Source organism: Micromys minutus (assembly GCF_963924665.1).
Source record: "Micromys minutus genome assembly, chromosome: 18".
In the NCBI taxonomy this organism is placed as follows: Eukaryota; Metazoa; Chordata; class Mammalia; order Rodentia; family Muridae; genus Micromys; species Micromys minutus.
Window position 1 is genome coordinate 32497781 of NC_137953.1, and position 14197 is coordinate 32511977.

At 53.3% G+C, this 14197-nt stretch overlaps 1 protein-coding gene across 1 annotated transcript in view; it reads right to left on the reverse strand.

Annotated features, from left to right (window-relative positions):
• The window catches only part of LOC308432603 (SCO-spondin), a gene marked incomplete at its 5' end in the record, with an annotated part of 52778 nt that overhangs the window by 34821 nt on the left and 3760 nt on the right, over positions 1-14197 (reverse strand). Inside the window, 30 exons of the mRNA XM_080932382.1 lie at positions 76-180; positions 602-656; positions 776-929; positions 1462-1612; positions 1694-1876; positions 1947-2087; positions 2545-2697; positions 2835-3066; positions 3145-3236; positions 4210-4446; positions 4866-5087; positions 5496-5729; positions 5947-6116; positions 6200-6293; positions 6388-6537; positions 6845-6954; positions 7092-7219; positions 7322-7518; positions 8241-8375; positions 8610-8866; positions 9064-9158; positions 9265-9454; positions 10455-10692; positions 10867-11032; positions 11181-11408; positions 11488-11663; positions 12274-12391; positions 13180-13324; positions 13550-13790; positions 13920-14091. Coding sequence (XP_080788508.1) covers positions 76-180; positions 602-656; positions 776-929; positions 1462-1612; positions 1694-1876; positions 1947-2087; positions 2545-2697; positions 2835-3066; positions 3145-3236; positions 4210-4446; positions 4866-5087; positions 5496-5729; positions 5947-6116; positions 6200-6293; positions 6388-6537; positions 6845-6954; positions 7092-7219; positions 7322-7518; positions 8241-8375; positions 8610-8866; positions 9064-9158; positions 9265-9454; positions 10455-10692; positions 10867-11032; positions 11181-11408; positions 11488-11663; positions 12274-12391; positions 13180-13324; positions 13550-13790; positions 13920-14091 — 4969 coding nt within the window. The remainder of the gene's footprint in view (positions 1-75; positions 181-601; positions 657-775; positions 930-1461; positions 1613-1693; positions 1877-1946; positions 2088-2544; positions 2698-2834; positions 3067-3144; positions 3237-4209; positions 4447-4865; positions 5088-5495; positions 5730-5946; positions 6117-6199; positions 6294-6387; positions 6538-6844; positions 6955-7091; positions 7220-7321; positions 7519-8240; positions 8376-8609; positions 8867-9063; positions 9159-9264; positions 9455-10454; positions 10693-10866; positions 11033-11180; positions 11409-11487; positions 11664-12273; positions 12392-13179; positions 13325-13549; positions 13791-13919; positions 14092-14197) is intronic.

Genomic DNA, 14197 nt, shown 5'->3' on the forward strand with positions numbered 1-14197 from the left:
AAGATCCTGTTTCTCTAAAGGTCTGGCAATTGCTAGCGTAGTCCCTCTCAGCATCCAAAATAGCACTCGACTTACCTGCCATGGGAGGCAGCGCATAGGTGACCAGAGGGGCTCCAACCTGAGGACTTGGCGTAGGAGCAGGGGCAGGCGTGGTCACTGGGATCACTGTCTGGTTCTTTCCTGTGCAGAGACCCAGCCACCAACCCAGGACTCACTCATGCCCCTGCACACTTCCTGGGACACATTCTCTCTCGTGGCTTCTCAGGGACAAACACCAGCTGGGAAGGGTCCTTCCTTCCCTGTGTGTGAACTGGGGCTTTTTGCCTCTACTCACTATTAAAGAACAGAATAAAACCCCCCCAGGCCAAAACAACTTGATGATGAGTGTGGAACAGGTGCAGTTTCTAACCTACGTAGGCATTAGGGAGAGACCCGGTGTGCTGTGGACAAGCTATGTAACTGAACGTGCTAAGTGAGTGCTAGCCTCATCAACTTATAAATACACCTTCAGGATAAGGAAACCCCACCACGGCTCCCTGTCATAGCCTCAGTGGATTCTTCTCTTCTTGAGGCTTTTCTGCTTCCCTCCAGTCCCACTCACCAGGCAGCACACAGTGGCAACATGACTCTCCCATTCCCTCCACCAGGACCCAGCCCTGTGGGAACATATAAGCCAAGCCACTTGTCCATTACAGAGCCACACAGTTTCCCCGAACCTAACTGGTCCATATCACCTCTCCAGGCTCCGCCCTCTCCATTTTCCCAGAACCCTCACCTGGGGACAGCTCCCTATTGGGCAATAGGGAGAGCAGCGTGTGGTACTCCTGTGCAGACACTCACACACTGTGCAGGGCCCCCCACGCCAGCGTTCCCCGACATGGTACATGAGGCCCCACTGTTCACAGCCCTCACAAGGCTCTGTCTGGCACCTGAGATGGGAGACATAGTTCCAGATCCTAGAGAACACTCAAAGATGCCCCCACCCTACTTGTTGGACAAAGGGCACTCCTAAGCTTGTGACTGTCAGTCATAAAACTAAGAAAGTCCTTGGTAAATGATTGGTCATGCTATAATCCCACTCTATCCCTGTTCCATAGGGAAGGGAAACACTTTGGGCCAACACTGTAGGTAAACACAGCCTGTCCCAGAAAAGCTGAAATAACTATGCCTCTGCAAGCCTCACTAGATGCACTCCCCACCCGCTAGAGACACAGAGACCCATTCTTGCCACTGGATTGCTCAAGCTCTGTTTGTAGGTTCTGTCTGCTGGCTCCTGGATCTAGCAGGTACAAAACTGAAGTAGAAAAAGACAGCTGAGGTGTCAACTGGGGTAGGGTGGGGGTCAGAAAATGGGTTGCTAGTCTGGGGTCTCCTGCAGATGTGAAATACTTATTTCAAAGAGGGAATCGGAATCTACCTCCTAAGCAGAGGTAGATGATAGATTGTATCCCTACCCTGTACCTGCGGGCTTTTCGGTGGATGCCACGGCACTGGCGACCATGGCCGGAGAGGCGTGGGTTATTAGGGCTCCGGAAAGACCACTGGAGGCTCTGGCTGCTGCAGGGGCCCAGGCATTCTGCCCAAGGGGACCAGGAAGACCATCCACAATCCACTAAGAGATGACAGAAGTCAAGGTTTGGTGGTCTAGACCGGAAGCAGGCCCCCCCAGGGAAGGGCCTGAAGAGAGGCTTACCAGCACATTCTGGATTGGGCCGACAGCGGTGTGGCTGCCCATCCTGGCAGAAGCAGATCTGGCAGTCCATCCTGATGCGTTGTCCAGGCCAGTAGCGGGTACCGTCCACCAAGCAGGGACACTGCCTGGGCCTCACACACTGACCCTCAATGCTCAGCACCTTTCCTTCTGGGCACCAGCAACCTAGGCAAAGCCCAGTGTTAGGCATTAGGCAAAGCAAGGCCTCAACAGACCCAGTCCAGTACCCCCTCACCTGGGCTGCTGCAGGGCCTGTCAGGAGAGCACAGGGCCTGGCCAGAAATATCATCACAAGTCAGAGGGCAGGGGGCGCAAGGCTGGAATACCAACTCCCCAATGCAAGTGGCATTGAGGCAGCCCTCCTGAGGACAGGGACCTGAAAGTGCGTAAGGACAAAGTCAGAGCTTAAAGAGGGGCATCTACAGCAAAGACCCAGTATCCATTACATTCTGCATCCACCACAAGCCCCCATATCTTCAATGTCTCCCATGCCCACAGTACCCACAGCAACCCTCTGTTCCTGCTGTCTTCTCCCACTCCCTCAGTGTCTACCCAGAGGTCCCCTCCCCCAGTGTCTACCCAGAGGTCCCCTCCCCCAGTTTCTACACAGAGGTCCCCTCCCCCAGTGTCTACCCAGAGGTCCCCTCCCCCAGTTTCTACACAGAGGTCCCCTCCTCCAGTGTCTACACAGAGGTCCCCTCCCCCAGTTTCTACACAGAGGTCTCCTCCTCCAGTGTCTACACAGAGGTCTCCTCCTCCAGTGTCTACCTACCTACTTAGCATCCAGTCATCTGCCTCGTACCCTAACTTGTGCCCTCTCCCCCTTTACTTACTGGTCTGGTTGGTGCTACGAGTGCTTCCAGGCAACAGGGCACAGTCTCGGCCCCCATTCTGGGGTGGCCGGCATTGCCGATGCCGTGTCATGGTGCCCCCACAGGGTTCAGAACACAGAGACCAGGGAGACCAGGAGCTCCATTCACCATCCACTGCAAGGAAGGCCAAGACAGTATATGTGCTGGGGGTTCAGGCTTTGAGGCTGGGCTAGGGCTTAAGAGCCTCTGTTGTCATCTCTGTCTCTTGGACCCACTGCTCCACTCCCTCTGTCAGTTGTCTCTTCCCTCACCTGGGCAGGCTTCCATGAAGCAGGCCTGAGACTGGTGCTGCAGGCCTGGGCAGTTCTGTAGCACCTGGAGACTGGACGTGGAGCAGTTCCGGTTCCGACTCTGTATGCCAGGCCCACAGGTCTTACTGCATGGCTCCCATGGACCCCAGGAGCCCCAGGCCCCACAACCCTGCTCGTCCAAGGAGGGCTCTGTTTCGTCTGCCAATTCACAGTCTGGGCTCCCGTCACAAACCTGGGAAAGCAACAGGCTCAGGCTTCTGGTTACGTGTGAAAAAATCTCAGCCTACCCATCCTTGCTTGAGACTCTCACCAGCAAGAAATCAATGCAAGTGCCATTTGGGCAGGAGAATTCTGGGCAGGGAATCGCTGTCCTGTTGGGGCCTCCTGAGGCTGATTGCTCCTCTGGGGAAGAAAGAACAGGTAGCTAGGAATGAAAGCCATTTCCTAGAAAGCAAGAAAACAGTAACCATACCACTGTCCAGCTCATCCTAGCCCTGGGGACAGTCAAGGACCCCATCACAGCTGCTTGGGACTCAGGCACAGCCTGGAAGCCAAACCACAAGAGAAAAAGCCTTGGCATGAGGGCAACTGGGTGGAACCTATGGATTAGAAGTGTCCTATCAGAGGAGCAGTGGTGGTTTCAGCCTCTAATCCCAGCACTTGGAAGGAAGAGCCAGGCAGATCTCCAAGCTTGAGGCCAGCCTGGTCTACAGAGTGAGTTCCAGGACAGCCAAGGCTACACAGAGAAAGCCTGTCTCAGAAAACAAAACTAACTAAAAGAAGCATTCTATCGTGCTCCTGCCCCACCCCCATCCTATCCTCACAGAAGGACAAACAGAGAAAGCATTAGAGGACATGGAGAGGAGGCATTGTCCTGTCCTGGATCAAAGGACCCTTAGAAGGAGGGATCAAAGAATGGTTCTGGAGAAAAGTAAGGGGTAGACAGCTTAATAGTCTCTCTGGTGAGGTACTCAGAGCATGAAGTACTGATTTATAAGGGCACAAAAGAATTCTACTCAGGTGAGGTGGGGAGAAGTTGTAAATGTGGGAGTCTTCCAACAGAATCCCCCTCATGGCCTCTGCCACCACCCACTCTCTTGTTTCTTCTTGCCAAAATGTGAGCATACAAAAGATTCCTTTCTACTCTCCCATGAGCCTACAGAGGAAAAAAAAATCCAGGGCAGATTTCATGGTAAAGATCAAAGAAACAAAACAAAAACTATCACTCAGCCTCTGATAGCCCCAATCATAATCTAGCTGTGCCCCAACCCGCCACAGCGCAGGCCAATGGTGGCAAACGCTCGGGAAGAGCCAGGCCCCAGTCTGCTAGGCCACCAGCAGAAGGGACCTGTACAGAGTCAGGTAAGACTCTTACCACAAACATCCGGGTCCTCATCTGAACCATCTGGGCACTGTGTCACTCCATCACAGAGCTGTCCAGGGGACACGCAGTGTGGGCTGTGGGCACAGGGCATCTGGTGCAGCATGCAGGGCCCACCACAATCAAGCTCATCACTGCCATCTGTGCAGTCTTCCTCCTGGTCACAGCGCCAGCCCCGAGGGGTACATTCTCCACTGTTGCACTGGAACTCAAAGATGCTGCAGGGGGACACTGCAGAGGATGTGTTGCTTAGACCAACGAGGGTGGACTCTTGACTCTACAGGCCCAGCTCACCCTCACATCTCCTCCGGAGCTACCCTTTAGGTTCAGCACCCCTGACTCCTACCTGAGCATGCTCAGTCCTAACCTAGTTCCACTTTCTCTTGCATTCAGCTGCTGTTTTGCTTTCTATAAGCTTTACCTTGGTCCCTGAAGATCCATTAGCTTCTCCTGCACTTGTTCAGAGGAGTCCCTGAACACCAGGAAACAATTCTGGACCTTCCATCTTTTTCAAACACTGTCCACTTCATTCCAGAGCTCCCAGCCTCTGAATTTGACCCGGTGCTTTCTCCTGAGATACTCACCCATCCCCTTCCTGAGCAGCTCCTCTGGCTTCCTACTTCTCACTCTATTTATCCTCAAAGACTCACCAGGGCTGGTACTACTCATAGGATTCGGTGATGTATTTGGGGAGCTGGTAGAAGGGTTCTTCCCAATGCCCGCAGCAGGTGCAGGCAGAGAAGGCAAAGAGCAGTAGCTAGGCCCCTCATCAGCTCCATCTGGGCAATCCCAAACTCCATCACACAGCTGGATGGTCCTAATGCAAGTGCCATCAACACAAGACAGCTCTCCAGAGATGCAGCTCACCGGCCCTGCAATCAGAAAGGAGGTAATCCTGAGATTTACCAACTTTTAAGACTTAAAAGATGCATATGTCTGTGAATGTATGCCACATGTGTGCAGGGACCTGTGGAAGCAGAAGAATATGTCAGAACCGCTAGATCTGGAGTTATAGGTGGTTGTGAGGTTCAGTGTGAGAGCTGGGAGCTAATTTCAGGTTTTCTTGAAAAGCAACATGTATTCTTAACCATTGGGCAATCCAGCCCCTGGGATTGCTCCTTATTCTATCTCTTTTGGGGTATCTCTACTTAATCATTCACAGGTACCACCTTCATGAGTGGAGACCTGGCATTGAACAGGGTGGATACTCAGGGAACTCGAGGAGCTAGATCTTGAGAGGGGCTTTCTAGAAGTCTGGGGGCAGGGCAGAGACTCCTCACCCAGACAGGACTCTTCATCAGCAGCATTCAGACAGTCAGGATGGCCATCACACAGCAGGGCGGGTGGCAGGCAGTGACCATCAGCACAGGTCATAAAGCCATGGGGACACAGGCACCCTTGCTCATCGGTGCCATCTCCACAGTCATCCTGCCCATCACAGATCAGGGACAGGGGCAGGCAGTGGCCAGACTGGCAAGACATCTGTCCCTCCCCACAGACTGAGGTGTCACAGCCTGGCATGAGACAAGCAAGCAGGTTCAGGATGTTGTGCTGCCAAAGATTCTGGCCCAAGAAGGACCAGACTACCCTCCCTGTCCCTCAGTTCCTGCCCGTCACTTGAGTCACAGCATCTGGGAGGGGAAGCAGTGGTTTAGGATGCCACCCTGGGGCCAGATGCTGTAGTGTCAATAAGTTCAGTTCCTGTAACCGCCACACACAGGTTACACTCACCCTCCTCATCTGAGCCGTCACCACAGTCATCCTGGTTGTCACAAAGCCATTCAAGTGGCACGCAGTGCCCGCTCTCTCTGCACAGAGCCTCTCCTTCTGCACAGCCAGGTTCTACCTCCTCACATGGGGCACCATCACGGTCACAGTGCCACTGGCTTTCCTGACACGTGCTGAGCACATGGAGGTCCGGCATTAGCCGTGGGTCAGCCTGTTCAGTGCAAGAGCACAGGCTTTTCCTGGGCCTCCCACTCACCAGTTTCCACAGTCCTTTTGCAGCACAGTCCCTGGTGGGAAGAAACTGCCCTGCCACTCACAGGGACAGGCAGCCAGCTCCACACAAGCTCCTCCTGAGAGCACAGAGCACAGGAGTCAAAACAAAGAAGACCCAGCTAACTTTTGTAGCCTTTACCCAGTCTTACTGTCCTCTCCCCAGTGACATACCATGCAGAAGTGTCCCCTCAGGGCAGAAGCAGCCCTCCACACAAGTGATGGCCTGGCAGTGCCATCTGAGCTCAGGATGATGGTCATGGCAGGTGGGCGGACATGTGGAGCCACAGGGTTTATACATCTGACCTCCTTCACACTGTAGGGCTGAATGGGGAGAAGAGAGGCTCTGCTCACTGAGGCCCAAGAGCACCAGAAAGCAACGTCACGGGTAATAAAGCTTCAATTAACAGCAAAGGGACACAGAGGATGCATGCTAAAGACTTCTATCAGGATGCTCCCAAAGGAAGATGAAAGATGCCAGCCCTGCGCATCAGCCATCCTCATGTTTGGCCCATTAAGAAAAGTGGTCACCCAGGTCACACTTGAACTTGAATGACTAAATGTCTAGCGGGAAAGGAGAAGCACTTTTCAAGGGGCTGAATGTAGGCAGGATTGAGTAGGACACACTCACGGCAGAGTTCCTGGCTGCGCCAACGCACATGGTGTCTGTGCCGGGCACACTCATCAGCATATGTGGCAATGGCTGAGCAGAGGCACTCACAGTCACCCCCTGTGTCACAGCTGTGGGGTGGAGTCATCAGCCTATCACACACCCCCATACCTCAGCATGCCCATTGATCCCACCGCACACTCTTCTTACCCACAAGACCCCCACACACCTGAGCATGCTAATTGCACCCACCGCACAGTCCTCTTACCCACAAGCATCGTACACACACCACTCATAGTACTGCTGCGGGGGCACCTCTGTGTGGCATGGGGCAAAAATTGACTGCAATATCACCTCACAGCGTGCCCGGGCCCAGTTCGCACGATGGGCATTCACCTGCAACACAGGGGTACTTTTGTGGACCCTCCCTTACCCTCCCAACCCCTCTCCCTCAGCTATTATGCCCGTCCTCCCTTCTAGCTACCCTTCCCTGCTCACTGTACAAGGATGTAGCAGGTCTCGTGGCTCAGGGCACAGGGGATTGAGGCGCCAGGAATGGGCAGTCAGCTCTGCCATTGGCTCCACGACTCCTTGGCGGCTCCTCAGGTCGTTACTGGCATCACCATCAAAGTTTCCACACAGCCCAACAACATGACCATGGAAGTGGGGGGACAGTTGTACCAGGACCCGGGTTCCTAATGACATTAAAGACGTGACTTCCAGGCCCTCAGCAGGCTGGGGCAGAAAGACGTATGGGTATAGCAGCCTCCTGCACAGCTGCCTCCACTCAACAGGGATAACTGGAGCAACATCTAAGAGCCAACTAGAAAGCGAGTTTTCTGACTACCTCTAGGTTGGCAGACAGAAAAATTTCCCCTCCAGACCAGATTCAGGTGGGGACTGGCTTCAGAATGGGCTGAGAGACTCTTCTGTGGCAAGAAGCTCTGGGGTAGCTCAGCTGAGGACCGAATCCACACAGGATTATTTTGGTTCCTCTCATAACAGCTATATTTCTAAAACGCCAACTGCTTATGTTTGGGTAGTGAGATATGTCAGCTGGTCTATTTTCATTTCTTTCTAAAACTTGGTATTTCCTAAATGTTTCTTTTGTGGGGGTGATCATGCTTGTAAGATGGAAAAAAAAAACGTAGTTATGAAAATACAATATGGGCGCTCCAACGACTTTCAGGGGGTGTTAAGACACAGGTGGTCACTGGGCAAGGGGCACTGGGCAGAGGCTGGGAAGGTGGGAGATGGCAGATATCTTGACCTGGCTGTCATACTGGAAATTGGTGCTGAGGGGGCTATCAGGGGGTCTGTCTCTACCTCAGAGCTTGGCAGGCACTGGGAAGAAGGGGAATGCAGCTGCCAGTGTGAAAACCTGTTGTGGGCTAAGGGCATAAGGACAGAGACTGACCTCCATCCCAGAGCAGAGTGAGACCCAGGCGTGTAGTCAACAGCAGGAAGAGGCCAGCATGGTACAGCTTCAGGCCAGGGCCCGTATAGACTTTGGGGAGCTTTATGCTTACCCCATTCACTGTTACTGCCTGGCCTGAAGAAGAAAGGAGGTGTAGGTGATCTTGGGTAGGTCATTAGTCTTCTCTGGGCTTTGATTTTACAGCCTCCCAGAGTTCTGGCTCCCACAAACCCCACCATAGGATAACCAAACCCAGAAAGGAGCTGGGAGGGAACCCTGGCCCTTCCCATGCTGAGGAGCTGTGATGCTACACTGCTTTGCCCCACACCCTCTGGTGGTACCCAGCCATAATTGATAGGTCCCAGCTACCTCTAAGCATGTGCACCACAGTGCTGTCCAAACGCACAGCCAATGCCTTGGTACACGTGAGGCCGCTGGCCCCACAAGGCAAGTTCTGGATGGAAACACTGAAGCGGCCACTGGCTTCTCTCACCAGCAGGTACTCACAGGCCCCAGGAAAGGTAAAGGCCAGCCCATCGAAGGTCACATAGTGAGGGGCACCAGATGCCTGGCACCATCCACTGCACCGCTGACCTGTGCAGTGCCAGCGCTGGCCCTGGCACACACTGTGGGCAAGAGACAGGGAAGAACCATCAACAGCAGGGATAGTCCAGGCATACCCTGCCTGAGCGTGAAGAATTCAGGCCACTCTGGATGTGCTGCCCCACCTAGCATTTTCACCCCCTCTTAGTGAAAATAGTGATGCCTGGGGAGTCAGGGGTCACAAGGTCATATGGTAACAGGTGACCGGGATTAAGCATACCAAATGTTGCAGTCTTCCTGGATGGTGGCATTGGGTGGGTACCATTGCCCATTGTGACGACAGGGACAGAGATCAGGAGACACACAGCGCTTGTCCTGTGTGAAGGGTAAAAACACTATTTTGGCCATCTAGGGAGCAGGGCAGAATCCTTGTGTAGGGAGAGGCACTTTGTTGCCCCCTGGGTCCCCTCTTCAGTCTCACCAGCAAAACAGTGCCAGGGGGACAGACACAGCCATTAGTATTTCCAGCCAGACAGGAATGGTTGCCACTGGGGCTGTCACAAGTGAGAAGACAGGCACCAGGGGCATAGATGAGCTCCTGGGGGCAGAGTGCCCTCTGTTGGGGGCAGTGGTGGGCTGAGCAGTTCCAGAGGCCCCTCTCCTGGCAGATGCTATAGAGGAAGGAAAAATGGAAGAACCAGGCCCAGCATAGGCTCACCCGGCTATTCATCCCCTAGTCTGCTATAGTGACTCTCAGGAAGCAAGATACTGAGGACCCCTGCAGGAACCCAGCCCCAATGCTAGAGACCCAATCAGCTCTACTTCCAGTAACCCAGCCCCCAGCAAGGATGGCAAGCGGTTCAGGAAGCCCACATGCCTGGGATCCACAGTCCCTTTTCTGTCTGGCTCCAGTGGGGCTCAGAACTCTACAGTGGGGCGAGGATACTGAGCCCCTTGATGTGATGACTAATCTTGACTGTCAATTTGATGAGATCTAGAGTCACCGAGGAGACTAATCTCTGGTCCTGTCCATGAAGGATTTTCATAATTGGGTTAGTTAAGGTGTGAAGACCCACCCTGACTGTGAGCAGCACCATTTCATTGGCTGAGGTCCTGGGGTAACAAGAAAGTGAGCCAAATAACTGCATTCATCTCTCCCTGCTTCCTAAGGACACAGTACGATCAGTTACCTCCTGCCACCACGACGTCCCCACCCTGATGGGCTGTGTTTCCTAGGACCATGAGGTAAAATAATCGATTCCTCTCTTGAGCTGCTTCTTTTTCAGGTATTTGGTCACAGAAACCAGAAAAGTGACTAAGACATTTACCATTTGTCCAAAGCAGGAGAGAGGTGCCATTGAAATGCTCTAGAGCCTGTGCCCCTGCCTCCTTAGGTATAGATAGACCTCGTCTTGCCTTCTCAGTAACAAATGGTCTGCCCAGCTGAGCCCCTCTGTCCTCATCTACCAAGTGGGAATGGTTTTTCACCTCCCACGTTTTATTAGGCTATAGTTAGGATATAAAATCAACACAGCATGTAGTGAGCATGCAAGAGCTTCCTAAAGCTGACAGTGCCACAGCAGGGACACAGAATCAGCAGCACCCTGCCATCCCTGTGGCCATGCACACCCCCACCCTCTTCCTCTTTGCCACAAGGGTGGTAGTTCTTACCAGTGGCTGCAATCTTTCATGGTAGTGGTGGTGTTAAAGGCATAACGATGGCCTCCAAGTTGACAGTGGCACATGCTGGGAGGCACACACTGGCCCTCAAGGTCCCACAGTAGCCCCGGGGGACAATTACAACCAGCCACACAGCTGCCAAGCTCTTTACAATCTTCTGGCTCCCCACAATGGTGACCACACAGTGGGGCACACTCCTGGTACACCTGGCCACCAGGACATGGGACAGCTAGACAAAGGAATTCATGCAAATCAGAAGCCTAGCCACCTTGTCTGGACCTCAAGTCCCTGTACCTCTACAGGAGAAAGAACCACTCCAGCTCCTCTGCCGATGTGGGGGCGGGGCACTGGGAAGAGGGAGGTGAGGGGCCTAGGTTAGGGTTGACTGAGTGGAGAAACTCACAGCACAGGGTCTCATTCCTCCATTGCAGCAGGATGCCCTCCCGGGCACAGTGGCGTGCGTAGGCAGAGAGCACAGAGCACAGGCAGTCCCTCCCAGGGGCACAGCTACACACAGCCTCCAAGCATCGCAATCGATATGGTTCCCTGTCTACTAGGCCATGACACTCCTTGGGGCAAAAAGAAAAGAGGTAGTTCTTTCTTCATGGATCTCATTCCTTTGGGGGTCCCACTACTGCCTCCCTGTGCCCTTGAACTCTTTCTTGCATTTTGGATCCTTGATCTTATTATGGGCAAAAGAGAAGGACACCTTAGTACCTGAAAGGCATGGTCATGAAGGATGGCACAGGCCGCCTCTGCGAAAGTGAGGCGCTGAGAGTAAGTACCACAGGAGAGCATTGAGGTGTTGTTCACCAAGGGGCACCTTCCATCACCTGACACTTGGAACTTGCTGGCAAAGGCAGTGACACTAGTCTCTATGTCTCCAGCCGGTGTCAGAAAGTCATCCTGTTGCTTCCAGGTAAAAGTGCCACACAGACCCTGCACCTGAGCCAAGGAAGACACATAAAAGTGAAATACAATCTTACCTACCCTGGCCCAGACGTTCACCGGCTTCTTAACATACCTGGAAGGCATGATGGGGGTCCAGGGTGATGTATGCTGCAGGGTCAGCCACTCCCCAGAGAACCCAGGCCCCAGGCCAGCGCAATAACAAGAACGTAGAAGACGCATGGGAAACATTGAGGCCCTCAGCACCAGTCCAGGGCAAGTCTACATCTTGCCCATCTACCAGCACAGCTCCTGGAAGAGAGGCCTAACCATGTGATGGAGAGTCTGTGGAAGAAAGAGGCTGCAAGAGGGACTTGGCAAGAAAATGGGGGGCTTGTGTCAGCGTGGGATGATGGAGAAACTAGCATGACTCCCAGAGGGCACCTGTTTTACCAGAGACCACCCTAAAATAGCTCAAGAACCACATCATCAACATGCATTTCTGTATATCACTTTGCTTGTGTGGTTAGTGTGTGGGAGGACTTGGGTAAAGAGAGCCAGCAGCAGGTCTGGGCTTGACAGAGTTTGGAGGGATAGTTGCTGAGAGGGGTTAGCCTTCTGCTCGTGCCCAAGGCCTTTCCAACTCTTAAAACTGTATGACTTTACCCCTGAAGACCAGCAGAAGATGCCTCTGGGATGAGAGCATCTGGGTAGTAAGTTCAGGTGCAGGAATCTAAAAGGGACAGTTATAGGAATACAAAGAGGGGTGTATAGAGGGCAGGTACCTGGGAGGCCTGAGTATGCAGAGTAAGGACAAGGGACAAGAAGCCCAGCTGGTACCCCAAAGAAGTAGACTGCAGAGTTGTCTACTCTCCAGAGAATAAAGGTCCCACGTTAGACGAGGAGGCCGAGCTGGAGCTACCTGAGTATCTGAGCTGAATGTGGGTGTTCCCCAGGAAGACAGAGAGGGCATGGAGGCAGCTCCCAGTGTCACAGGCCCCATGTTCCAATACAACCAGCAGCTGTCCTTTCACAGAGTCCTGGGGTAGACAGGATGGTCAGATTGTGTGGAGGACCCATAAGGAAGCCTCAGGTAACTTCAGCTCTTACCCTAGACAGGTGCTAGCCAAACAGATTCTGTGAGGCGAGATGTGCTTACCTCACCGGGGACTGACACAGGTGAATAGACGTGAGTGTATATGGTGAGGAGGTTTGTGTGTGTGTGTGTGTGTGTGTGTGTGTGTGGCATATAGCCTCCATCTGTGTGTTGATACCTCATACATCTTTGGCCAGGTGACTGGGGAGACAGTTGCCCTGGATAACACACCAGCTTGTTGACTCTGTTCTCCCTTGATTTCCTCACCCCACTCTCGCCCAGGCAAGGAGGAGCAAGTAAAGAAACTACAGTAGTCCAACACTAAACTTGAGAAATCACTGATCAATCTTCCGAAGGATGGGAAAAAATGCGTGCCAAACTTGGGAAGCTTCAACATTATTGTGAAGAGTCCCTTCTTTCTCCTGACTGTGACAAGTCCAGTGTGTCCCATATGTAAAAGGGTCTATGAAGATGTGTTTAATCCTGTGGATGGCCTAGGATGGCCAGTTAGGAGAGGTAGGGACTAGAAAGGATGGTGTGGAGGAGGGGGGGAAGGTGTGTGCCGGCAGCCATTCTCCCACCAGCACGGCTATTCGACTCTTCTTGCAAGGAGCTATATGTTACACCTATTACTTTAAAGACTTACTTGGTTACAGTCATCTCCCCTCAGGACTCCCTTGTGAGGCCCCCACTCTAACAAAATCCCCTTCCTGAAGTAGGTTGTCTGCTCACCTGTACTAGGCTGTAGTGGCAACCAGGATTGCCCCTGAAGGAGAAGCTCCGCCCATCAAAGGTGAAGTAATGCCCGTCACCACCCACTGCACACTCAGCAGGGCATAGGGCTTGGGCACAGTGCCAGTGGCCATCCTGGCACACACTAAAGACATAGAGGATAGGACAGTGCACCCGTCAGCTCCATTCCAGGGTATTGACTCTTTCTCTCCCCTGGCACACCCACCCAGTAGAACTGGATAGTCATCAGTCATGCCAGAAAATATCACAGGTCACTGGGTGGGAGACCCCAGAATGGGCTGGTTATTGGGAGGGGTAGATTTCAGAGACAGCACAAAGAAAAGTATCAGGACATGGCCCAAAGACCCACCAAGGGTTGCACTGCTGTTTCACAGTGTCACCAGGGGCGTAGCGCTGGCGCCGGTGGTAGCAGGGGCAGTGGGCAGCAGGCACACAGAGGGCACCATCCCAGAAGAGGCCGGCGGGGCACTCACAGCCACTCACACACTCTTTCCCACAAGACCCCTCCTTTCCCTGGGCTACTGCTGAGCAGCTGGGTGGGCAGGATGAGACACAATCAGAGTAGAGCTGCCCCCCCGGACACAAACGTTCTGTAGGAACAAAAATATTGGCCCATGAGGAGTTGGCTTTGCAAACCTAACAGGCCATGGGAGACAGCCAGGGAGCCCTTAGGTCACTCAAGGGTCTTGGTTAGTTTGGGGTAGGCAGACCCAGCATACCACAGAAGCCAGGCTTCCTCCAGTGCACATGAATGTGCTGCCTGGCACAGGCCTGGGCATAGTTGGCAAAGGTGGCACACACAGCCTCCAGTTGCCACTCTGGGCCACTGCCTGCTGTGGCTCCAACACAGTAGGCAAACAGGCAGGTCTCACGGTACTCATCAGGAGCAACCTGTAAGAAAGGGAACTCCTCAGGCAGCAAATGCCTTTCCTCACCAAGGTCTCCTGTCTCCTCTCCCTTGACATCTCAACTTGAAGCCAAACACGGTAAGTGCTAG